Source organism: Pelecanus crispus, chromosome 5, assembly GCF_030463565.1.
Source record: "Pelecanus crispus isolate bPelCri1 chromosome 5, bPelCri1.pri, whole genome shotgun sequence".
In the NCBI taxonomy this organism is placed as follows: domain Eukaryota; kingdom Metazoa; phylum Chordata; class Aves; order Pelecaniformes; family Pelecanidae; genus Pelecanus; species Pelecanus crispus.
Window position 1 is genome coordinate 28,149,097 of NC_134647.1, and position 25,096 is coordinate 28,174,192.

Genomic DNA, 25,096 nt, shown 5'->3' on the forward strand with positions numbered 1-25,096 from the left:
ATTGCATTTGAAATACTAAATCTTGAAGGACCATATATGATGCTGTATAGAACTGTATGGTCACCTTGTTCATGTGACGTTGTGTCTTGACATTTATGGCACCAGTAAATCAGGTTTACTCTGCTATAGCTCTTTTTAAGCTGGACCCCTCAGGTCATAGGCAGAAGAGTATTTGGAACAAGATCCCTGAACTCTAGCAGGAGATCAGTGCTGGGGAAATGGGTTTCTGCTTCCATTTTAAGTCTTTAACTTCCCAGACTCTTGCCACTTCTTCTAGAAAGTTCAGGCTGTTGCCTGAGAAAGCTTCTAAAGCTGCAGCACCGGCTTAAACCACCCTACTAAAACAACCAATACAACTGGCCAGCCACACAACATACGCACTGCAAATCTGATCTAGGTATGGGGGTTTTGCTGGGTTATTTTAAACTCAGATCACTTCTCTGATCTGGTTCACTGCTCAGACACAGAACAGTATCAGTGTAACAGAGGCAGCAGTATGATTCAAGAATGAGCAGCAAGAGACGAGGACAGTCAGATGAAGTGCACATAACTGCTATAAAAAATGCTTGCCAAACTGTGGACTAATATACTTTCTCACTTAACAGACCATCCCAATAGCTTCTCTGAAATTGCCTTAGATGGTGAACCAATGTCAAGCAGATGAGGAAGTCACTGTGATATTTTGCTTCTAGTGTTATTAACTCACAGAGGACTACAGGAGATTTTCTGTCCACATTGCATAGTGGCAAGATGTTTTGGGAAGAATTTTCTTTTTATTATTTCAGGATAACTTTTTATCATTTTGGGATAACTTTATATATATAAATATATATTTTCTTTGTAAATACAGGTACTTGGCTTCCACTGTTGATTCCACTTTTTCTGCAAGTTCTCCCAATCCCTAATAAAACTCATGTTCTCTCTCTATTACACCATTTTGTCATTTTTGCATTGATTTTTCTCTCTGCCTGGTCCTACACCTGATTGGTACTAAAAACCTCAAATACTTCTCCAAATACGGATTTCTAACACTCCAGCAGATTTATGTTCCACTGATTTCATTGATGTCTGGTGGATCATGATCGCATCTACTCTACTATAGTCTAGGAGACAAGACACGTTTCCTCCTTCTTGACAGGTGAGGTACAATACAGTTCTCATCTGCATCACACAAGCAGCTACTTATGTGCCAATAGCTGAATCCAACAGCCTTACCATCTACCTTTTCCTGTCAGCTAGAATCCCTGCCATCAGCTCAATGCCCTCTTTAGCAGTCCAGGTGTCACTAGACTGGAGGTTCTACAAAATCACTATAACTTTCAGCAATGTCTCTCTTTCCCCAAACTGTCCCAGCAATACTGGTCTCAAGAGACTCTAATTTGTCTCCGAGTACCATAAGCAGCTTGCACACATTTACCCCTTGCCTATATGACTCTCATTGATAAGCTACAGCACCAAGTGTGAGGAACAAGTCATCTAATCAAGGGTTAGGGTGGAGTTCTCTCAAATGGTCAGAAATACAGCTGCAAAGAGATTACTCAGACACAGTCGCATGGTTCCTGCATCAGCTATTTGCAAAATGATAGACTTAAGATTGGTCTTGAGAGAGAGCAGAAAGAACAGATGTTTAGGACATAAACTTGCAATGGAATAGGAGTCTGGGAAACTGTTCCCTTCTCTGTCATTCAAGGGATAGAGCTTTGTGTCCATTTTCGTGAATAAGAAATTAACCCAGGAATTGTAATGATCTCTTGGAGAAAAAAGCTTTAAAGTCCCCCAAAATTGGCAAAGTGGTCAGGGTGGTGGTGAAATGATGTTATGATATCCCACCAACTAAACCACAGTTTAGCATTTCAGTTTTGAATCATGCTTGTTTTGCTGCTTTCAGAATGATGGTGAAAACTTCTTGACTGGTAGAAATGCAGATTCACAGCTGCTGTTAATTGTTGTAACTCCTTTGATGTCCGTAGTTGGAAGGAAGACGAATAGCAGCTGAGGAGCTATTTAACTCCTTTACACGAAACAGCCACTGCTCCACATCAGTGTGATCCAGGGAAGCCCTCTGATGGTTCTAGACAAGGACTTAAAAAAAGATACACTGCTGACTGACTGACAAACTGTCAGATCTTGCAACACACTGATCTCATTCCAGGAGCTACATATCTGCATGTGTTTAGGATGATGAGATGTTTCGCTTCTGTGTTGCCTCAGTGTCCCGCTTTGGTAGTTGCTTAGCATTTTGAGGAAGTGTCACTGAATGGGAATGAAAGGGGATTTTATTCCGAGAAGCTTAAAATGCTGTGTTCTGAATTTCCATTAGGGTGTGGTACTCTACCATCTCACAGTTATTTCTAATGTGTATAATATCCGATAGTTGAAATGACACTGGATTTGTCTTCCAGATACAACACGTAATCTTTGCAACTAAACTTTTCATTTTGAAGAAGTGGTTATGTTCTTGTTCCTCTGGCTCAAAATAGCATTATACGTAGGTTATCCACACACATGGATTACTATAGCAGCATGGAAGCCCTGGTATTTCAGGGGGCTCAGGGCTGTTCTCTGCTGCTAGGGCACTGGTTTTGGGACGCAAATACCCCCCGCACACCGGGAGCGGGTGGCAGGGAAGAGCCCCTCAGCACAACAGCTGCGTGGCAAGGCTTACAGCACAGGGGGTACTGGGATTTTTTCTAAATCTGAAAGGAAAACGCAAGCCTCGCCACACAGTTTTGCTCCCAGAAGATAGGCCTGTGCCCGGCTAGAGCTCGCCGGCTGGTGCTCAGCGGAGACGGGCTCCAGGAGCCAAAAATTGAACTAGCTGGGCTCCGGCGCTTCAAGGGCAGCTGGGGCGGGAGGGTCGGCGGGGAGTTTTAAGGAAAAGCCTGCAGGCTCTCCCTTCCCCCTCTGCCGCCAAAACGCCGGCCGGCCCGGCACGCAGGCAGCTCTCCCGCGCCGCCCTCCGGGCAGGTGTTGGCGGGCTGAGGTGAGGGGGCCGCCCCCCTCGCTGTCCCGCCGCGGGCGGCGGTCGGGACGGCCGCGTCCCACGGGGCCGCGCTCGGCCCCGGGATACGGGGTGCCGCGGGCCGTGCCCTGCCGGTGCCTGTGGGCCGTGCCCCCTTTCGCGGCACTCCCGTGGGCGCGGACGGGGCGGGGAGAAACCTGACCTCGGCCGCCTGCGACGGGAGAGGGGCTGCCGCCGCGCGGGAGGGGGCGGCGCGGCCGGGCGACTCCCCCATGCGGAGCGGAGCCCCTCGCCGCGGGCTGCGGGGAGGCCGCCCGGCTTGGCCCGCCGCTGGCAGAGGCTGCGCAGGGCGCGGGGGCAGGGCGGGGGCGCGGCGCTGCCCTGGTAGCGAGCGGGGGAGCGCAGCGAGGCGGGGAGCCGGCGCCGGGCGCCCGTCTGCCGCCGGCCGGCCGGCCGGAGCCATGCGGAGCTGCGGGAGGGCGAGGGGGAGCGCGGGCTGGGCCGCTCCGCTGCTCCTGCTGTGGCAGTGCCTGCCGACGGCGCGGCCCTACAACCTGGACACCCAGCACCCGCTGCTCTTCCGGGGGGACAACGGGACCCTCTTCGGCTACTCGGTTCTCCTGCACCGCCACGGCGAGGAGAGATGGTGAGGTCCCGGCCGGGCCGCCCCCGCGGGGGGGCCGTCGCGCCTTCCCCCGGCTCCGCCGGCCGCGGCCCCTCACGCTGCCGTCTCTGCCCCGCAGGCTCGTGGCGGGCGCCCCGCGGGCCAGCTGGCCCGCCAACGTCTCGGTGGCCAACCCCGGGGCCATTTTCCGGTGCCGCATCGGGAGGAACCCCCGCGGGCTGTGCGAGCAGCTCCAGCTGGGTGAGTCGGCGGCGGCGGGGCCGGGGTGGGCGGCGGCGGCGGGCGGCAGGGGTGGCCCCGCGGGCGGCGGGACGCGACGGGACGGGACGGGACGGTCCGTGCCCGCCCGCCCGCCCTGCGCGCACCGCGGCTCCTGGCTTCTCGTCGAGGCTGCGGGCGGCTTCTCCTGGGGCCCTTCCACACTAAACTGGCGTTTACCTCTCGCTAAAGGGCGAGATCAGCGCTGTTGCCCAAGAGCCGCAACGGTGGCACCTTTTTTTCTTTTTCTCCTGTAGGCAGAAGGAAACGCACCAAAACTTGATTTAGAGAAGTTGCGTGTGACAGCTCTCGTTCCGCAGTTTTCTTTCGCACCTTTCAGCACCCAGTTCAAAAGCCCCGTCAGAGTTTCGGTCTGTCTCTCATACCTCTCAGCAGAAAGCTAGTTCAGCTTTCAGAGCAGAGGGCGAATGTAATGAGCCAGAGATGGGGGGCTGGAAAGTATGTGCCTAAGTCATCTTCTGCAAAGCCTTCCCTTCTTAGAAGCCACCCTAAGGTACCTCTGAACCACAGACGTCTTGCAGATGGGTTCTCCCTGCTTGCAGATTTGTTGAAAAACTGAGTTTCAGGGGAACAAAGCTATTTTTGACTGAATCAATTTTTCCAGCTCCTGCATTTAACCTATCTCCTCTCTACCTCCCCAGTCCCCATGCTCGGGAGATGTAACTGGATGCACTTATCCAACTTCCAAGTGTTTGATACTTGTTAAAAAGGAGAACGCTTTGCAATGGGTTACCAGGACTATGCATGAACCACTCTGTTCTTGTCCCCCTTGCATACAGTGCGGTGCATTTTGTCCCTATGCTATGCATAGAAAACTTCCTGAACTTTCTATCCTGCTGTGACTGAGACCATCCCATCCGTTAAAACTATGAACTTGCTGCCCAGTAAGGATAAGAAGCGCGGGAAAGGGTTTTCAAAATATTTGAAACCAATGAAAGCGATAACGCACCATGAACTCATGGGCTTTCAGGGCAGCACGTAGCAGTCTGTGACAAAAATGTTAAAACAATTATTTCTCTGCACGTCTATGCATAATGCTTATAACTGATGGGTTCCATCCATTTTTTTCCTACAGACAGAAATAAGTTATTTTTTGTAACTAAGCTACAAAACCCTAAGATACTTCAGTGGTGCTTTACTCGTAGCCACATAAGGAAATGACAAGCAGTTGCTTGTAGACAGAACTGTGGTTAAACTTATTCCAGCCCAAGTAGTTCTTTTTCTTTCTTTTTTTTTTTTAGTAACTTCATTCCAATATTAGATCTATTGAAAAATGGGATATAACAAAGAGCTTTTTTCCTCCAACTGCTTGTTTGTAAGAGGAGGCTTGCAAAAGTCAAAGTAGTCAACTAAAGTAGTGAAATAGCATCTGCTAAGAGGCAATAAACCCCTATTCCTGAATTGGAGGTAAAAAATACTCCTTTGCTGCATGGGTGAAGGAAAGGAGGGGAAGGGTAGAAAGTTTCAGGTTCTTTGAAAACTACGTACATCTGCAGTACTTTCTGACTTACTCATTTAGCCAGTGGAGAAACAAAATCTCTACCAAAGGAACTTCATGGGCTTTTCCTCAGTAGTTCAGGGGATTCTAAATGAAATGATGCAACAGGTGAATGAAAATGCGTGGTTCCAAAGGCTTAATTTAACACAGCTTCTATTCCCAGGTGTAGAGGCCACAGGTTACACAATGATGTTTACTGTCTTGTCCTGCATTTTTAAAAACAGTGATACAACAAGAGATTCTTGCAAAGTGTTTGTTTCCCTTAGTGCTAGATGACATCTTTACATCGCTAAGGTATGTCTACAGTATTTCTGAAGTAAATAGATGCTGAAAAGAAGTGGTCTGTTGTAAAACAGGTCAATCAGGTCAATGAAGAAGTCAAAGGCGGCTGTGGTGCATGTGATGTAAATGAAGTAGGGTAGTATCTGAGGTTTGTTAAGCCTTTGCCATCCTGCTGAGCAGTCACAGAAATACACAAGGGAACTTACAATTGCAAAGCTGAACTTAATTATCTCTTGTCTAAGTTATTCAGGCTGTCAGCAACTTTTGGACATAATGGTTTTATCGACCATTGTGTATCTTTCAGTCAGTGACCTCCTCGTTCCTATGCTTGGATTCTTGCCAGTGACAAGTTTGGGTTCTGATCTTGTAGAATAGAGTAATTTCCTTCGAAAAGGTAATTTCCTTGGAAAAATGTGCAGGGATATATTACGCTGCTGGGACAGGCAAATTGAGAAATAGCTGTATCTATCTCTTAAATACTTGAATTTGCATTTCTTTCAGTAGAAGAATCTTTGAGGTAATAAGTTTCTAATTATAAGTCATAGAAATGTAGAGGTGACAACAGGCAATAGAAGTAGTTTTTTCCAGATGTTGGACCTCTGTAATAAGTGGATGTGAATTACTTAGAGACATAAATATGTTGAAACACTTTGTTGCTCTTTTTAACTAAAGTAGCCTTGAAACTGGCATAACTAATTAATGAAGGATTCATGCACAATTAGGAAGCCTCTGATGACACAAAACTGCTGTTGTATTTTTTTTTATGTCACACATTCCTATCTGCTTCCTCAGTAGAGAAAGGGTTGCTGGGAATAGTCCTATGCTGCAAACGTCCCAGTCATATCCAGACATACTTTAGAGAATTTATTGTTGTTCAAGGTGGTGTAGGGGCCTGGGCTGGTTTAAGAGTTGAGAGGAGCCATGGGATACACTAGCAAATCTTCGTCCTCCCAGGCCCTTACTGATACTTTTAAATGTGTCTCTGACTGATGAATAGAGGAGTAATGTTTTGGGAGTTTCTTTTCCAGTTCTAGTACTTCTGTCAATGGTGTCAAGTATTCTAGACTTATTATTTATTTGTATTTGGAGTATTTTTAAACGATGACTTATGTTAGATGCAGAGGCTTGTAATCAAACTCTAGGCACAAATACAAAATACAACGCTTCAGGTTTATTATTTGGAGCACTAAATGTCCATCTTCTACCAATCTTCTAGTCTTTTGAATTTCAAGACCTTCCCCACGTCAGTTTTGTGTAGTCGTAGATTACTGCAGGGGGACTTGCACAGAGTTCTTTAGATGTTTTGACCTATTACCTTTTGGACTTGCAAAAGATAGAAATTCTTCAACAAAATTGCTCTCAGATTTGAAACAGAGTGATTCATTGGCTAAAAATACAGGAAACAATTTATAAAATTTGCCATCCAGTCTAAAAAAAAAAAAAGTTTTAACTATGAATGTACACAGTAAATCCAGTGCATGTTGTTTAACATAAGGCCAGAAAGCTCTGCCTGCAGTTTTAGCCTTCCACCCTTCCTTTAAGTTCCTGCCACAATTAACCTATGAACAAATTGCCCTCTAGCTCCCCCAGCTGAATCATTACAATGGAAAAGTGAACGGTTAATGATTTTCCCCAAAAGGCTGACCTGTGTTTGTTCAACTTCGATTTCAGTAAGTTTTGCCTTCAGTAGTTTGGCTTTTTGATCTCACTTGGGTTGCTCATACCCTTCCAGTGATCTCCTTTGAAATAGCCATACTATTCCAAGGAAGACAGGACCTTCTGGACCAGATGTCCAGCTGGCACTTAACTAAAATGTTTTGGGTAGAAGTGGTTTGAGGGACATAAGAGGGATAAGACCTATCAAATCTGTGAAAAGAGAAAAGATTGCCCTGGATGAATGAAAAGAAGAGTCTGATGAGGCCCTGACATCTAGGAGCAGGGTATCAGAAGGCTTGTCATCTTTGTAGTAGACTTCATAGTTTTAATCAATTAGCAATAGGACCAGAGAAGTTCTGGGAGGATAAAAAGGATCATGGGAGGCTGCTGGGCATGGAAAGCACTGGAGCAAGTTATATAAAACCGGTTTCTCAGATGACATTGCAAACATCTGTATTAGAGTCCTTGAGGCCAAACCTAGAAGTGGCTTTATAAGTTGTGACCTTATTTATATGTGATTGTGCTGTTTCTGTGGATGCATGCAGTGGGGATTATAGCAGAAGTGTATCTTCCAGCTGTGTAATGTACACAGGCTGGGCAATTACTTATCTCTCGGTGACTTTATGACAGCGCGTGCTCCTTTTCCCTGAGGCAACCAAGCTGCCATGTCCTCTTGAGCTTATGCAGTGCTGCTCTGTTGCTTGTGCAGAATACAGCATTTTCTCTTCTCATTTGATAAAGCTTTCATAATGTTATACCCTGGGCAGGGGCTCATCACGGTGTCTGGGATGTCAAGCTTACGCTTCTCTTGCCCACAAAGGCCTATAATTTCCAAGGTGATTGAATACTTGCCAGTCAGAAAAAGAGAGGAGACATAAGATAGCAGGTCAGCAGAGGGCCAAAGTGAACCTGAATCAAGAATGTATGCTGGAGCCAAGGAAAAGGGGAATACAATCCAATGAGCATGAAGGAATGGTGGTGCTTTTTCTTGTTATGGACCTCTGAAATAGGCACAGGAATGAAGCACTGAGACAAGCAAAACTTTCTCTTATCTCTCACGTCATCATTATCTGGTCTTGTTTGACTTGCTGATAGAAAGTCTCAGAAAGCCTCTTGAGATCTAAATTTATTACACTGATCATCTCCACTTCTTCCATTTCCTGCAAATCCACATACACTATAAAGCAAGTCCCAGGTAAGTCATCGTCATAAGAGGATGGAAGGCATTGCTAGAAGGGAGTTACCAGAAATGCCTCTTCTGATTTAAAGGAGGATTAATTCTTACATGTGGGAGTGTAATGGAATTTTGTTTTCTGAGGAGACTTCAATCAGATTAACATGCTCTATAATTCATGCAAACCATGGAAATGTCTCCCTTAGGAATTGAGGAGTTCTACATGACATAACTCCAAAATTAAATTCCAAAACTAAATTTCAGATTTGTGTCTGAGAATGGTATATATGCAGCACGTGGAAGTTCATATCACTGACATTAGCCAAGTGGGAGAATTCGGAAGCTTATTGCTTAAACCTCAGTAACTGACCACCTGCAGAAAAATCGACTTCTTTTTAGTAGATTTTTAAAGTAAGGCATGTTACTTCATGCTTGTCTTGGAGTAAGAGCCCACATGTTGTTAATTACCATTCCTCAGGTGACCTACAGGAGTGATTAAATTACAGTAACATAAAATCTCTTGGCCTAAAGACAATTGAATGTGATGATATTGTGAGTCCTAAAGTCAGTTCCTGTTTACTTGGATTTTGCATACTATTTCCTTGATGTCTTAGTGAAAGGCACATGGGGGAGGAAGTGGTAAAGAACAGGTGAAGGAGGGTCAGATGCCTCTTGACCCTGTGAAGGGTGTTGGTTTTGGAAGAAGGTAGAATACAGTTGCGGTGCACGGGGTGTGTCATCCTCTCTGCAGTATGGTGAGGGGTTCCTGACTGCACTACTCTGGTCTTTCCATCGGAGCAGGGAGGAAAACGTGATGTTTGGAAAAAGCGGAGAGGTAGTATGGAAGTAGAAGAAATCAAGGCTCCAGCAGTTTCTTCAGATAAACGTCAATTGCTAGGCCCATCACAAAACAGTAGGCAACAAGCTCTGGTTGTTGGGTTTTATTCATACAAATGATTCTCCTGACATTTTCTTACCATGTGATGAAGAGTTACCTTGATTCCATTAATCTGGTATTTTCTCTCAAAAAGTCCATGACATCCTAGGTATAAAATCATTTAAGTCAGTGTTGGTTGTGAGAATGTATGTAGCAAAGCCCACAGTCATTCATCCTTCTCCTGGCTACTAAATAGACAAGGTGTATCCCTTTATTCTGTTTCCATACTTAATCAATATTGTGCAGTTGTATGTCCTGTAAAAGGAATTCAGCAAGTCCACTAAATTAGGAATGTATTTAAACTCTCTAATGCATTGGACAGTAATAAATTTCAGTTCTGGTGCGAGCACAGTTTTGGGGGGTGTTGATTTATGCATTTTCCTCTCAAACCATGTCCCCGTCAGCTCTGATACGCTGTCATCTGCATTGGCGCCCTCTTCTGGGTAACTAAACCCCTTAAACCTCAAAAGTTTCATGTTCACCAGTAACTGCATTGAATCTGGGAAAGTCTTAAAAATTGTGCAAAAGAGCTTGTTGAAATGACATGTGTTTCCTTGTTTTATAGGAAGCTTTTTCATAAACTGGTCATGCTGATGCATAGAAAATACTGGTTCAATAATTTGGTTAATGCTTATTCATACGAACATCTTACAAATGAAAAGCTTGTTTTTATATAACTTAGAATACTTTTAAATGTGTAACTTTTCCTTACCATGGGTGCCACTATTGCTTTCTGGAAGGAAGCAAATATTTGCTAACTTGGCAATACTGTAGCCTTTTGGGGGAGTTAGAAGAAATTTCACTATGTTCTCTAAGGTTTTTAAAATTAGCTCTCCTTAAGAACAAAAACAAAGAGCTACTGCTGAATAATTGCAACAGTGCAAGGAGTACACAGGAGGTGCATACATAATGATCTGACATCCCCAGCAGAGATTGCAGTTATACACCCTTTATTTGATAGCCATTTGCAGTAGAGATAATTTTAAGGTCTGCTACCAATAGATACGTAGTTGGAGAGATGCTCGCTTTAGGCTAGAGTTTAGGTAGCACTCATGGGTGTTACTTGCGTTTCTTATGAACTTTTAGGCGGAAGAACACTTGCAAAGCTAGCCCTTCATCAGACTGCGTGTAATGTCACTTCCCATCTTAATTTCAATAACAATGGAGAAGCCATCCTCACTGCCAACCTATTGTGTTCAGAACCAGTATGCTCCCTTTGGCTACATGCAGTTACACCTTTGTTCAAGAAGAAAGTGAAAAGTCTGTGTGGCCTGTGTAAGACAGAGACAGAGGTCGGATCCACCAAACCTGAGTTACTGCAGTATCCCTGTAGGGTTCTTGGGTGCTCCTGTTACCCACCACGTGGCCTTTCAGCTTGTCCCCCTGTTCAGAGCATTGGTCTTTGTGTCCTAGGCAACCCCAGTGGAGAGCGCTGTGGGAAGACTTGTTTGGAAGAGCGTGATAATCAGTGGCTGGGTGTCAGCTTATCGAGGCAGCCAAAAGAAAATGGATCTATCGTTGTATGTATCAACCACTGGAGCTACATGTCTGTTTGTCAGACTGCCTTCACCTTTCTTATGCTTCTATGTCAACCATCCTGTTTGTTTTTTATCCATAGGCTTGTGGACATAGATGGAAAAATACCTTTTACATAAAAAATGAACACAAACTTCCACATGGTATTTGTTTTGCCATCTCTTCTGACTTTCGAACTGAACTGAGCAGAAGAATATGCCCATGCTATATAGGTAAGTGGAATGCTTGGGTCCTTTTCAGGGAAGGGCAAGATACATAACTGCATGGTGCAGAGTTTGTTGAAGAGCCTGTGTGGCTCTGAGGAGGCTTTCTGCAGCCAAAGGTTTGACGATTGAGTGCTGATGGTACGAGCCCAACTTTTGATGTAAATTTGTTAGCAAGATGTTTATCACTTCAAAGAAACACTGCTTTCAACAGGCAAAAAATGAGTTTAAACAGGGCATCAGGATACTTGCTCCTCGGACTGGATCACTGAAGTATGTGTGCCTCTCAAAAATAGGCCGGTAGAAGAGATCCTTCATTCCTTTACTCTGTTTGCTTGCTCTGCTCAGGAGAGTGCCTCACAGCAGAGTAGCAGTAATACCTGCAAGTGATTGTTGCTGTCTGCTCCTTAGCCTTTGATACAAAGCTGCTGTGGTTCCTCGACACAGTGTGTGTCCCTGTTCCTTACTTGCCTCCTGCCAAGGCCACTGCTGTGGTGCAAGACATTCAGTGGTCCTTCCTCAGAGGACTGCAGGAGCAGAATAAGAGTCAAGACCCGAACCTGTCAAACAGGTCCATCCCTGTCTTTCCTTTCATACCTCCCTCCCATCCAGGAGAACGATCTCGTGACCCTGCCCCTTGCCAATGCAAGGAAGAGCTGGCAATCTGGCCTTTCCATGCAGACCAATAGAGTAACGCCATCAAACATCCCGCTGCTGGCTTCAGAGACTGTTACGAGCATTGGTGAAATCATGCTTTTATCTTTGGTGACTTTTTAAGTGAATAAATCTATGGATGAGATTAAGGGAATCCTGATGGGAGGCGGTTAGCAAAGAAAAGCAGGAAAACAGAGCTGGGAGAGCTGGATGTAAAGGCAGCTGCTAAGGATGATAGATACCGATATGTCTAAGATAGCCATAACACAAGCCCTTCAGAGCACTAGTGGAGCATCAGGACAACTGCTATCAAGACACGTAAGCCTGTTAATCAGATTATGCATGAATTGTACACAGTGGAAGAGAAGAGTTAAGCTTATCTAGCTGTGCTGCTCAAACTATTTGTGCTATTTCATTCAAGGAACAATTTAAGAAGAAAATGATAAGCTTTAAAGTCACAAGATTTCAAAGGAAGCTGTGATCAAGTGATACATAGTGCTTTGAGTTTGTTACAATACTGTATTGAAGCTAAAGGCTATACAGTGGCAACCAGTGGTTTTAGTTTTATTACAGAACTGAAAACCAATGTTGTTTTGTGGTTTTTTTTAACTTGTCTCAACTTCTGTTGAAGACCTGGTAGCAAATTCTGAAACTACATGCTTCTCATCCTTTTTAATATTTCTTGCCCATTCCCAGATCATGCGCGAAAGTTTGGAGAAAACCATGGGTCATGCCAGGCTGGAATGTCTAGTTTTTACATTAAGGTGTGTATTAAAGATTCCAAACTTCTCTTTATACTTACATATATGTATACATACCTAAAAGCGTGTATTTAAATGCAAACATTAACACTGTCTTTTTTGTGGGAGGGAAAAATCAGACTTTTCCCATTTCTTTTTAATTGAATCTTGATAACGCTAGTATGATAATTCCCGACTAATACTTTTACATTTTATTCTCAAGAAAACGTTTACACCTTACTAAATCCAAGATTACTTTTCATCTGGAAAAAGAGCATGACTAAAGAGAATAATAAAACTTCATACTCTGTTATAAAGTAATCTGTTTGATGTAACATTAACACTAATAAACCTTAACTTCTTGCTTTACACAGTAATATTCTGTATTATTTAATCTCCATTTTACCCTAAGATTATGATTTCTAAAAAATCTGTTTTGAGAAGAGAATATCCTGTTCATTACTCTCTTTTAAGTTGTTCATGGCCCAAGGTTTTTAATAACCATATTTTTAGAAAGCCTGGAAAATATTGTCTGTGATCTACTGGTAATCCCCCAGTCCTGAGCCAGATGCATCTCCAGTAGCATTTCATTGAGTTCACAGGAGATCTAAAGAAGAGCATTTGACTTGTTTTGCTTATCTTCATGAATATTTAAATATGAATAACATGGCTTTGTTTTATTTTTCTTTTAGGACTTAATTATAATGGGAGCCCCTGGATCATTTTATTGGACTGGTTCTGTTTTTGTATACAATACAACTGCAAATACAATCCATGCTTATGCAGATTCAAATAACCAAGTGAAATTTGGCAGTTATCTAGGTACTTAAATATTTTTAATACTTTACAAAGATATAAGTCAAAGAATTAGCTATGTAGCTGATCTTGAAGTGAGTGCACAGTGTTTATTAGTGCTTTTTTTATTAATCCCAGAAGCAATGGTTCTAAAGATGTGTTCTGATTTTGTTAAATATTATTCAATTACAATGCTTCCTCTCTGTTCTTTTTACATGGACGTTTCTCAGACATTGGATTTCTGTTGTTATCATCTCTCCACTGAATTTCTATCATTTCTTGATTTAGAAGGTAGCGATATACTTCTAGTTAGGAATGGTTTGCACTTCACTGTTAAGTCTGAAATGCTGCCAAGGGCTTTCATAGCAAAAGACATAATGATTTTACATATAACAGAAATATGAAAAGTTGGTTACAGTGAAAGCTGCAAGGAAACAAGTCTTAATTGCATTGTCAGTAAGGGCAAGTATGCCATGATCTTAAGAGATAGGCTTGCCTCCAATCATGTTTGGTGGTTTGTTTGTTTGTTTTTTTTTTTTTTAATTCCAACCATATCTTGGTCTGGATATGTGGGAAGGCAAACCTTATCTACAAACGTCTGCAAAGCAATCCATGAAGCTCCTATTCATGTACCTGTATCCAAGTATTTAGCTGGATTTAGTGCTAGAATTTGTAGGGGTTTGTGCCAGAACCATCAGTAGCTTCGGTTTTCTCACTACATGCTAAGAAAAACTTGTTTGTCCTTCCTGAACTGCTGAGCAGGAAGATTTTTGCCTGTGACCATTGGGTTTTGCATTTTCCCACTCCCGTGGATAAACATTTCCTGTTTCTGATTTCACTCTTTTGACAATAGGAAGCAGAGCAGGCATATGTTATGAAATAGCTGTTAGGAAATACAAAGTGGCTAATGCTTCAGAATTCAGTACTGAGCCTTGGAAAGGCTGCAGTTGGACTGTGTAGGAAAGTCAAGCAAAAGCAATGCTGGGTAGTAAAAGGTCATCAGAAACCCAGATTGCTATGGTTATCCAGTAATGTTTCTAACCTGTCATAGGACAAATGAAAAACTTCACAGAATGCTTGCTCCAGCTTTCCAGTAACAACCAGCAGAAAAAATACTGCACCTGTCTGGGGGGAAAAAAGCTCATTCCAGATTTCTGTTCCTACAAGTATAAGAGTGAGAATTTCTGTAATGAATGAGTCAAGTCATTGATAGCCAAAAGCCAGATATAGGTAAACGGGTAAAAGCTTGCATGAGGACTGTGCTGGGGAGGATGCAGGGAAAGCCTTCCCATGCATGTGTGGTCTCTCCTAGTTCTCTTGGCCATCCAGGACCTGAGATCAGCTGGAGTTTACTTCACAAACACTTCTCCAGTGACCTGGAGAAACCAGGAATAGCCAGCACACTAGCTTGGCAGAGCCATGTGTCCTCTAAACTTGCCCTTTCTACAGGAAAGTGAAGACAGGGACCATTGGTTCATCTGTGTGTCTCTACAGTAGCAGCTGTGATAAACCTTAAATTTTGCATTGTTCCATGCTACTTAAACCTCCACTTCATTCCCTCATAATAATACATAATATGGTTGAAAGAATGTAAAGGTACCTTCCTTCCCCTCCCTCAGCTTCTGTTCTGTCCCATCTTTGGCATTGTTTAAAGCCAAAATCTATTTAGGGTTAATTCTGCTACTAAAGTGTGTTGGTTGTTTTTTTTTTTTTTTTTTTGAAGACTGAGTTTGCCTCTCCCTTAAATAATGAACAAAAATATCCTTACCAAGTGGTGGAAGTATATTATGACCAGAGTGTAATTCAAGCACGTGACTAGACATAATTATCTACTTACATTATCCTTCTTCTGGCAGGGACTGAGAAGTTGGCTTCTTTATTTACATTTTTCATGAAACTGTCAAAGAGTAATAATTAACAAATTAGAGTTTGCAGGAACAGTGTGCAAAAGTATGATAACATTTTCCATAAGTTTGAAGAAACAAAGCTGTTTAAGTACCAGACAATTAAAAGAAAGAAGATGGAAAGAGAAGCTGGTAATATATAATGTTTGGTAGTATTTCCTTGACTACTTCAGAGTATCTTGGAGATTAATAACTGACTTCTTTAAAAGGAATCCGATAAGTAAGTCAGCTTTTCAAATCAGCTGTGCCTGATGAAAGAGTAACCTTAGGCACTTAACAAACTGCCTTAAAGAAATCACAAAGTCCTAGATAGTTTCTTTTAGGAATCTGAGAATGGCAAATGACATTTCAGGAAACGGAAAAACTGTAGTAATGGGAAAGAGGAGAGAATTCTGGGGTTGGCAATAAAATTCTGTTTGACTGTGCCTTTAAATTTAAAGCATCAATTATGTGATCCCCCTGGCCAAACATTTTAACACCACAGTAAGAACAAGGACTATCTGATTACTGTACTTTCTTTTAGTGTGTTTGGCTTGTTGGGTTTTTAAAAAAGAAAAAAAATGTTCATTAGAATTACCAATGTTTACACTTCAGCAAAACCAAAATAACTAGAAAATAAAGGTCAGAGGAAGTAAATTAAGGTTCATGCACTTAAGCTTAATTTTTTGTTGAATAAGTAAAAACTCGGTGTTGACCTTTAAATGATAAATTGCCTTGTGCACCTCTTTTAGCTTAAAATATGAAAAGAAGAAGCTGGCTTAATGAGAACTTGAATTCCAGACAGTTGTCTTCACAGATGAAAGATTTAAGGCTCATTCTCATCTGATCCAAGATGGTTTTTTCCATTTTCTCTGTATGCTGTGAAAATCAACAGTCATTCAGTAAATGCAAGAGTAGCAGAATATGTTAACTGTCTTCCCTGTTTCAACTTAGCCATAATGTATTTTGGAAAGAGTAAGGATGACTTGTGTAGCTACAGATTAAGGTGTTAGCCTTCAGTTTGCAATTCTGTGGCTGGACGTCTGCACCAAAATATGGTCCTGTTTGTTAAGAGCTGTCTCCACATACGGAAATACTTTGTTACGTAGATTCATTTACAAAAGCTGATTCAATGTTTTCTTATTACATAATCAAGCTTTTCTTCTAATTTGTTCCTGGCATTTTCATATGTGTATATCCACAATGTTCTATGTGCGTGTGTATGTATATGTGCACGTGCATATAAGTAGCACTACATTTCATTTTTCTGCAGTCTAGTTACAAGAATAGTCAAAGAGTAACAATTGAATCATGTTTCCACATTGCACTGTATGGACATTTGATCATTTTTATTTGTATTACAATAGGGACTCACTGAACAATTGTAGAATATGCATTAACAGAAGGTGTTTGCAGTTTATTTTATTGGCTTTTAAAGTATGGCAGATAATTGAGATCCTGGGAAGAAATTAGTGTTTCTGACACTTGTTTCTGCTTGTTGGAACTTACTGTTTGTACTGACTTTTTGCTTATATTACAAAAGTTTTCTTTTCTGTTTTCATTGCTAACTTGCATGAGGTCTGAATGTCAGACTCACAATAATTTGGTGTTGACAGCTTTTATACATCATGCTCTTTTTTTTTTTTTTTTTCTTTTTTTTTTTTCTTTATATAGCACTTCCAGTATTGAATAGGGCATTTCTAATTTACAGGATACTCTGTTGGAGCTGGTCATTTTCTGACATCAGCCAGTACAGAAGTAATTGGAGGGGCTCCTCAACAGGAACAGACTGGTAAAGTAAGAGATTGTCTATGCTATTGGTTTGAAGAATATACCCCCACATACCCACCCATGATTTTCCAATTTAGATTAACATATTAAAGACAGGTATCAGGTATATATGATTTCTCATGGGGAGAAAAGTCAAAGAAGGAATGAGGGAAGATAGTCTAGATAACACTGCTGTGAACTATGGTGTTAAAGAAAGGTACAGATAGGAAATAGTACATAGCTATACCTTGTGATACTGTGTGTTCTTTTGCTGATTCTCTAGCACATGCTGTAGAGAAAGCACAGGAAGGTATTTCAGATTACTGTTTGCTGAACTCCAGTTATGTTTTCTTTTTGTTTTAGGCATACATTTTTAGCATTGAGAAGCAACTAAATATTCTATTTGAACTAAGGGGTAAAAAGGTAAATCTTTCATAGTACTTTTTTGCATCTTAGAATTTCTAGCATGTCTTAATCAAAATTCAAAAATAATGTGATTTCTTGTTTGCACACAGCTTGGTTCTTACTTTGGAGCTGCAGTTTGTGCTGTGGACCTGAATTCAGATGGCCTCTCAGACTTGCTAGTTGGTGCTCCAATGCAAAGTACCATCAGAGAAGAAGGAAGAGTTTATGTCTATATCAATTCAGGTTCTGTAAGTATTTTCTTTTAAAAACACATGGTAACACAGTCATTCTAGTATAACGAGCTAAGAAGAAGATATTTCCTCTCTCTTATCGTACAGTATTTCAGGATATAGGAAAACCAACTCTAGAACTGCAATGAGAATCCCAGCAGGACTGTGTAGCACACCTGCAAAGGCTAGCTCTATAAACTATAATGTGGTGTTACTTATACTAGCATTAGAACTGAGGACAGACTGGTTTTGTTTCATAGTAACTTCAGGTGGTGACTGCCTACCAGTACGGCTTCTTTGCAAGCTCTCCTCCATTACCCTGCTTACCACTGAACTGGCATGTGAAGAGCACCTTATTTAGCACTTCAGGAACAAACAAGGAAAGAAAAATTTGCATGCAGTTAGTGGTACCAGTAAGGAAGGAGACTGGTAGTCCTCAGTTTGGCAAATAAAGTAACTGGACAGATCATGCATTAGAAATAGCTTCCTTTTATTCTTTTTAAGCATCAGAAGTGAAAGTCTAATCACTATTTTTTGTGTGCTTTTGAATTTGTCTGGCTTTGTAAATTTTGTCTCTGTATCTTACTTCCCTTCCTTCCTCTCCACACTAATACATATTTATTCTCTTATGCTTGCATTTTCTTAACATGTTTTCCTCACAGAGAACTAAGTCATTCCAGGATACCTACAGCTAATTAAGGCACACACAATAGCTTTGAAGCAGCTACTCTTTACTACCTTTTTAGCAAACGCAGTTTTTGCAGAGTAGTAAGCCCCTGTGTTCTGATATAAGCTTGCTGCTGTTTACAGGTGTTTGCTATGGGAACATATTGCTGTTCTCTTTCTTAAAGAACAACTTTCTTATTCTTTATTATTCTTATAATAAATAGTGTTAAATGTCTTTGATAATGCTCGCTTCTGCACCAAGTAATTCAGTAGGATTATATACTGGCACCCAAGGCAGCTTTAACATTTTGAATTAGCATTCCAGGTTACCTGGAAGAGGCTTTGTTAATGTGCCATTGACTCTGTTATTCCTTCAGGAGGCAAAGATGGAAGAACTGAACATAGAACTCAGCGGGAGTGACTCATATGCAGCCAGGTTTGGAGAGTCCATAGCCAATCTAGGAGACATTGATAATGATGGTTTTGAAGGTAAGTATATTTGAAAAAAAAAAAAAAAAACCATTGGGTTTAATTATCTCTGAGCAGTGGACTGTCACGATAAACAGGAAGATTATGGAAGTTTGAGAAGACTTTCAGTTGGTGGCTTGACCTTTCTTTTCTAGGCCACTGATTTGAAATACAGCTGTTTCACTGTCATTGATGTATAATACCAAGAGATTATGTTCTGTCGCTTTAATAAAGAGCATGAGCATAAGGCGATAACATAGTCTGTAATTTTGGGTGCTGGACCTCAAGTGGAATCCCTAATCCTGGTTTAGACATCTGAGACAACGATTGGGGAACAATTTGGCAACTTTGTAACATCATAAATAAAAATTACACATTGAGGCAAGATCTGCTTCTGTGTCACCAATAGGAAGTACTAAACACATGGGGATATCAAAAACAACCTGCAAGTTGGGAGACTCTTGTGGGACTACTTTCCACTCAAGTCCTCAGATGACTCATGAATTGCCTGGCATGGACTTCCAGTGGGGCTAGGAAGGACAGGGAAGGACTTTGATGGCCATGCCCAGACAGTGAATTCAGAATGTTAATGGGGCTCTGAGGGAGCTTTTTCTTCCTGTTGTCTATACAGGAGCATCTATTTCAGGCATGTAAAGTTAGATGCCTAAACAGAAACTGAGAATATCCTCCCTTCCTTCCCCACCACCCAGGCTAAAACACCCTCTAAATATGATGAGATGTGGGCTGAAATATCTGTTGATGTTGTTCAGGTGGAACCTGCTCAAAGGGCAGAGAGATTCAGTCTCCAGACGTGTCTAACATCTGTAATAAGCATAAAAGTAATAAACATTGAAAAGAGAATGCCATGTGAAAGTTATAGATAAAAGGTATTTTAGTTAAAGAAAACAGATGAAAGGATGTAAGATGTGTTAAAACATCTAGAATGACTGGCATGGCCTTCTACTTCCCTTGTGCTTCCAGTCAGGCTGCCTAAAATGTATTTGCTACAGAATTTACTACAGAAAGCCCCATGGTTTACTGCTCTCAGCTTCTTTCCTTCTAAGACCATTCACTAGCTGTTTAGGTAGCCTGCAAAAACACAGCCGACTGGGAGGCTTCCAGCTACACTGAAGACAAGCAGAGGGGACCTGGCCCAGTGGCTTCATTCGTCTTGTCATGGTTTCAAACAAATAGGAATGGACAGTATTCCTGTTTGAAAAACTGGCATGTGCTCCCCTCCAGCAGAAGGGCAGGCACAATAGACTGGGTAGGGACAGGATAAAAATATGACAGGCTTTTTCTACTGTTCAAAAATTTATAAAAGGTTTCAGTTTTTTCATCATCAAAACTTGGACTGTTTGCAGGGAGCTAATATCCTTTGGGCAAAAACTGTCAGCTTTTTCTGGGCTGTATCTTTGCCAGGTCCATGTCTGTCTTCACACTTCTGAATTACCCTTTTTATTTGCAGTTACCGTCCAGGGTTCTTTTTTCACTCTTCCCTTTGTCTTGTGTTCTTGGTCCTGTTCTGTAACCTGCAAAGCCTGGAACAGCCATTCTCTTCTTATCTGGTCTCCTTTTCCTTAAAAGAGTCTTTTGGTACCTGTTCCTCAAATTCTTGTTAAATTTCATTTCTCCTGTTTTGCATTATCTTCACAATTGTATACATAAGTTTCAGTTGTTGCCCCAAACCATTTGCAAAATGCAAAGGAAAACCGTATCTGAATGTAGGGCTGGGGAACAGAGAAGTAAAATCAAATCAACAGCAGCATAGCAAAGCAGATGTATGACACGGAATATAATGTAAAACGGGCATCCTAAAACTGCAGGGGGAGGTGGAAAAAATAAGTGGATTAGCTTTTGAAGGGAGCAAAAAAAATGAAAAGAAAAAGTGGAGGCAATATTGAGAGTGGCAGTAGGAAAACAGATTTTGTAAGGAAAACAGCTGGAAGCAAAATATAAAGAGAAGTTGGGTGTTAGAAACCATTTGGCTGTAGTAAGTAATAAAAAAAGCACAGCAGAGCCAGCTTCTTCAGTGATCTAAACCATCAGTATCAGCCCTGTGAAGATATAACGGCATGCATGTTGGTGTAGAATCTGACCTCCTCAAGAACATATGTGTAATTTTAATTAGCACAACTCAGCTGTCCTATTTTCATCTCACCAGTAGAGAGACATAACACATTTTGTGTGCTTTAGTATGGATTCAATCAATACGGATTCAGTCAGAGAACTGTTCAGTAAAACCAAATCATCAGAGCTTTGCTTTTCTTCTGATTTTGGTTTGGTGCAATGCGCAGTATTTCCGATTTGCAGATAGTTCCGTTTTGCTTATTTGTGAATGAAAGTTCACAATTATTAATTTATATTAGTGAACTTCAAGATGATGTAATTCATCCCTCCCTGCCCCCCCTTCACTTTTTGGTTAACAGCCTCTGGCTATTTGAATCCTGGGGCTTTTTGGTAAGGGCTGTTGAGAGTGGGTGGGTGGGTTGGGTGGTTTGTTTATGTGTCGCCATACCCCTCTAGGATTAAATCATCTAGGCATAAAACATATCCCTTTGTACAAACAGGCTACCTTCATTTCCTTGCTAAATGCCTGTCCAAGCCTGTTATCAGCTGTTAAGGACATTTCGTAGAAAAAGAAATGGTTCATTTTAGGCAGCGTAATGAGAGTACTTCTTGTGTTTCAGTGATTTAATCCCTGTGGGAATAGCAAAGTGCAGGAAAATCATCATAATTCCACGAGGCTTTTTTTTTTTTTTTTTTTTTGTTAAGAGTATGATCATTTTGGCTATTCTCCATGATAACCTCTTAACCTCTTCAGGGTCAAATTCACTATTGGTAGGAACAGACTTTGTCTTGAACAAAAATGGCTGTATTTGGCCCAGAAACATAGTACTTAAGGCAGAGTAAGATTACTGAGCCAGTCTGTATTGCTTCCATTTACTTTATGTCTATCTTCAGCACTCTTTTGAATTCAGTCAAATAAATTTCGTCTGGCATTGCACGCATCATGATTTGGATTTCTTTAACTCTTCTTTGTTCATGTTTCCTAGTCAACTGATTGTTGTTAAATGGTTCTTCCACAGATGTAGCAATTGGGGCTCCACAAGAAGACAATCTAAAAGGAGTTATTTATATATACAATGGCAGGGAAAATGGAATAACGCCATCATTTTCACAGGTACACTTTTTCAATGAAGAATCAATCCAGAAAAACCTTAAGTTTAAATTTGAGAGGGTTTTCCCTTCATTTAACACTCAGACCATCTGAGGTACTGTAAAAGACTTCAGAAATTTTTTATATAGTCTATGATTTCCAGCCATAATATAACCTGTAACAGAAAAATAAATTGTTTTGGAGGCCTCAGACAGGGTTTATGGGATGTAACATTTGCAGTAATTGAGGAATATTACTTTCAGAGCTATACTTTCACAGGTAAGCAGGTAACTGCCTTCAGCAGCAGGATGGTTGTACTAACATTTTTCATTGGATATTGTAACTCAAAGATTAGCTTTCCAAGAATAATCTTCTGTTTTTTTCCTCCTCAGAGAATACAAGGACATCAAGTTGGTAATTCTTTAAGCATGTTTGGACAATCCATAGCAAGTGGCATTGATGCAGATAACAATGGTTATCAAGGTGAATTAAAAAAAAATGTTTCTTTTTCATTTTTAAGAGAGTAGAGATTCATAGGGAACAACCCTACCGTACTACTTGTTACTTTTAGCAGAAACAAAATCTGTTATTAAGATGACATGTCATGTCTTGCATTTTGGGAAGGAAAAAAAAAAGAGGTAAAGCTGAGGCCAAGCAGTCAGCTTTCACAGTCATATAACTATTATTTAAGGACTGAGAATGATGTAATAGTAAGATCATAGTGCACAAGAGGAAGAAAAACATAATTTTTGCTTTTACAGCAGCCATCTCATCTGCTAATGTGACAATGAGATAGTTTGGGCACTGGAAGCACGTTTGTTGTCCAGACTTGTGTGCTAACCTAAAAATCTTACTGGTCTTCACAGTCTGGATTTTGCCAGGAGTCACTGAGCTCCATGACTCTCAGTCTGTGTGAACAATACATTAACCTGAGTCAGGGCTCATGGCATTGGATTAAGACTCTTTTAGAGTTCTTGTGGGCATGATGCAGAAGTGCTAATTTGGTGTAAAACAACTTAGCTGGTTCCAAGTATGTACTCGCTGTTTTATACGTATTGTTAAAACATTTTGACATTATGCAGATAAGTATTATATCAGGTCAGGTATTGCCTGTCCTCCCTGTGTGGGTGTAAAAGCATGAAGTCATCATGAACTGCATGTTGTATGCTCTGGCTATGTCAATAGAAAAGTTATCCAGGTTGATTTGTAATGCTGGGCTAAGAGGTAGTGTACAAGTAGTCTGCTGTCAGGTCACCTGTCAGTTGTTTACTGATTTGGGAGTCCTATCCTCAGACCCTTATATCATTTAGACTCATCTGATGATTGACTTTTGCTGCCTCATTTGAGAGGTATACATATACTGTGTATGTTTCTTTCCTTATTGCATGAATAGTTTTCAGTTTGGAATAAATTAAATAATTTTTTCTATCTAGCTCTGTGTATAATTTCATACACATATATAGTCATATATATATAACTGAATTGTTTATGTATATGTGTGTGTAGCAATATTGAATATTTGGATTAAAAGGAAGGCAAGTACCTCCTATTTAGCTGAATTGTCCTTCAGTATCAGCCACTTAAACGTGGAACAGAAATCAATCATCACATTACCAATATCTGCAAGTCCAGCAAATTAGCACACAGCGTTAATGGACAGTGGACAAGTATTTGAGGAATCATCTTCTGGACAGAGAACACCACCTTTGAATATTAGCATATGTCTTCTAATATATAAAGGGCAAATGGTGTTTTAATGCTGAACCAAAAGGTGAATATGGTACAAAATGCTTGTACCTGAGAAGTAATTTCTGTTGACAAATTATGCTTATTGATTGATTTTTTTTTTCTTTTTTTATTTTTTTTTTTTTTTTTTTACAGATGTAGCAGTTGGTGCATTTCTCTCCGATTCTGCTGTGGTGCTGAGGTGAGATTGCTATATTTCAGTGCTTTTAAAGACCATACAATTTAACTGTATTTTTTAATGCAATTTAATAAAACTCAGTAGTATATTTTAACCTTGTGATATTCTTCTTCATGTCTTGAACTTCAGTCGTTAGGTTCTAGAATGCTCTACAACTGAAACATTTAAGTAAACACCTTGAAGAAAAAGAAAATATCATTGAAACTTCTTGAGGCAACAAATAATGTGCATACAACTATTTGGATTCTGGAAAATGCAGATAGCTTAAAAAATTATAATTATAAGATATAAAAATAGATTCTGTCAGAGATTGTTAGATTCTGCAAAGATTGTGTAAGCCGTTTCTGAAGTGTTTTGTGAACATTAACTCTTTTCTATTCTTAGAACAAAACCAGTGATAATTATTGAAGCTTCTTTAAGACATCCTAATTCAATAAATCGAACTAATTTAAATTGCATGGAAAATGACCAGCCTGCCATCTGTATGGATTTGAAGATATGCTTTACCTATACAGGACGAGAGGTACCTGGTTATATTGGTAAGCTACTTGGAAAAAATTCCAGTATATGTATTCATTTTAAATGCACCTATTTACAGAATAATGCTATTAGTATTTAGTGGACCATTAATCTGAGTTCAGCATTAAATGAAAAATTAAAAATATGGATATCTTTTTTAGCTCATAATTACCCTATAACATCAAGCCATTACACTTCTACTCAATTTAGAATAACAGCACATCCCTACTAGGACTACAGGAGTTACATGGCCTGGAAGAGATAGTGATGTTAAAAAAGTGAGATATTGTGAAGATGAAGGTAGAACTCCAAGTTGTCTATTGTTGCAGCAATGTAATCTTAAGTTTTGATGGTAACTGGTTTAGGCAAACAAAGACTAATTTTTAGCTAGCTAGCTGGGTTGTGACACTAAAGAGTTCAGCTGGGGCTGTGCACAACCATTTAGTAGTATTTTCACATGGGTTTTGCAGCAGTACTGAACCAGTACCATCACAGATAGGCTAACTCTGGTACCTGAATTAACCTAGCTAACAGTGGTGTGATTAGATTCATGCTCATGCTTCTGAACTACATTGTAATGGTGCCATTTCAGATGGTCCCTTTCGTAGCATCATAATAACTAGATTGTCATTTTGATAGGTTTTTGAATGAGATAGTATGGGTTCACAAAGAAATAGAGTGCACTTACTCTGTGAACACTTTCTTTTACATAGTTGCCCAGGGACCGTAT

General features: G+C 40.8%; 1 protein-coding gene across 1 annotated transcript in view; it reads left to right on the plus strand.

Annotated features, from left to right (window-relative positions):
- The first annotated feature begins 3,423 nt into the window (after nucleotides 1–3,423).
- ITGA4 (integrin subunit alpha 4) overlaps nucleotides 3,424–25,096 on the plus strand; it is a 37,522-nt gene continuing 15,849 nt past the window's right edge. Inside the window, exons 1-14 of the mRNA XM_075710080.1 lie at nucleotides 3,424–3,608; nucleotides 3,706–3,827; nucleotides 10,827–10,933; nucleotides 11,032–11,161; nucleotides 12,503–12,570; nucleotides 13,239–13,368; nucleotides 16,936–17,021; nucleotides 17,358–17,417; nucleotides 17,510–17,647; nucleotides 18,673–18,784; nucleotides 21,853–21,947; nucleotides 22,316–22,406; nucleotides 23,805–23,850; nucleotides 24,232–24,386. Of these exons, the coding sequence (XP_075566195.1) occupies nucleotides 3,424–3,608; nucleotides 3,706–3,827; nucleotides 10,827–10,933; nucleotides 11,032–11,161; nucleotides 12,503–12,570; nucleotides 13,239–13,368; nucleotides 16,936–17,021; nucleotides 17,358–17,417; nucleotides 17,510–17,647; nucleotides 18,673–18,784; nucleotides 21,853–21,947; nucleotides 22,316–22,406; nucleotides 23,805–23,850; nucleotides 24,232–24,386 (1,525 nt within the window). The remainder of the gene's footprint in view (nucleotides 3,609–3,705; nucleotides 3,828–10,826; nucleotides 10,934–11,031; nucleotides 11,162–12,502; nucleotides 12,571–13,238; nucleotides 13,369–16,935; nucleotides 17,022–17,357; nucleotides 17,418–17,509; nucleotides 17,648–18,672; nucleotides 18,785–21,852; nucleotides 21,948–22,315; nucleotides 22,407–23,804; nucleotides 23,851–24,231; nucleotides 24,387–25,096) is intronic.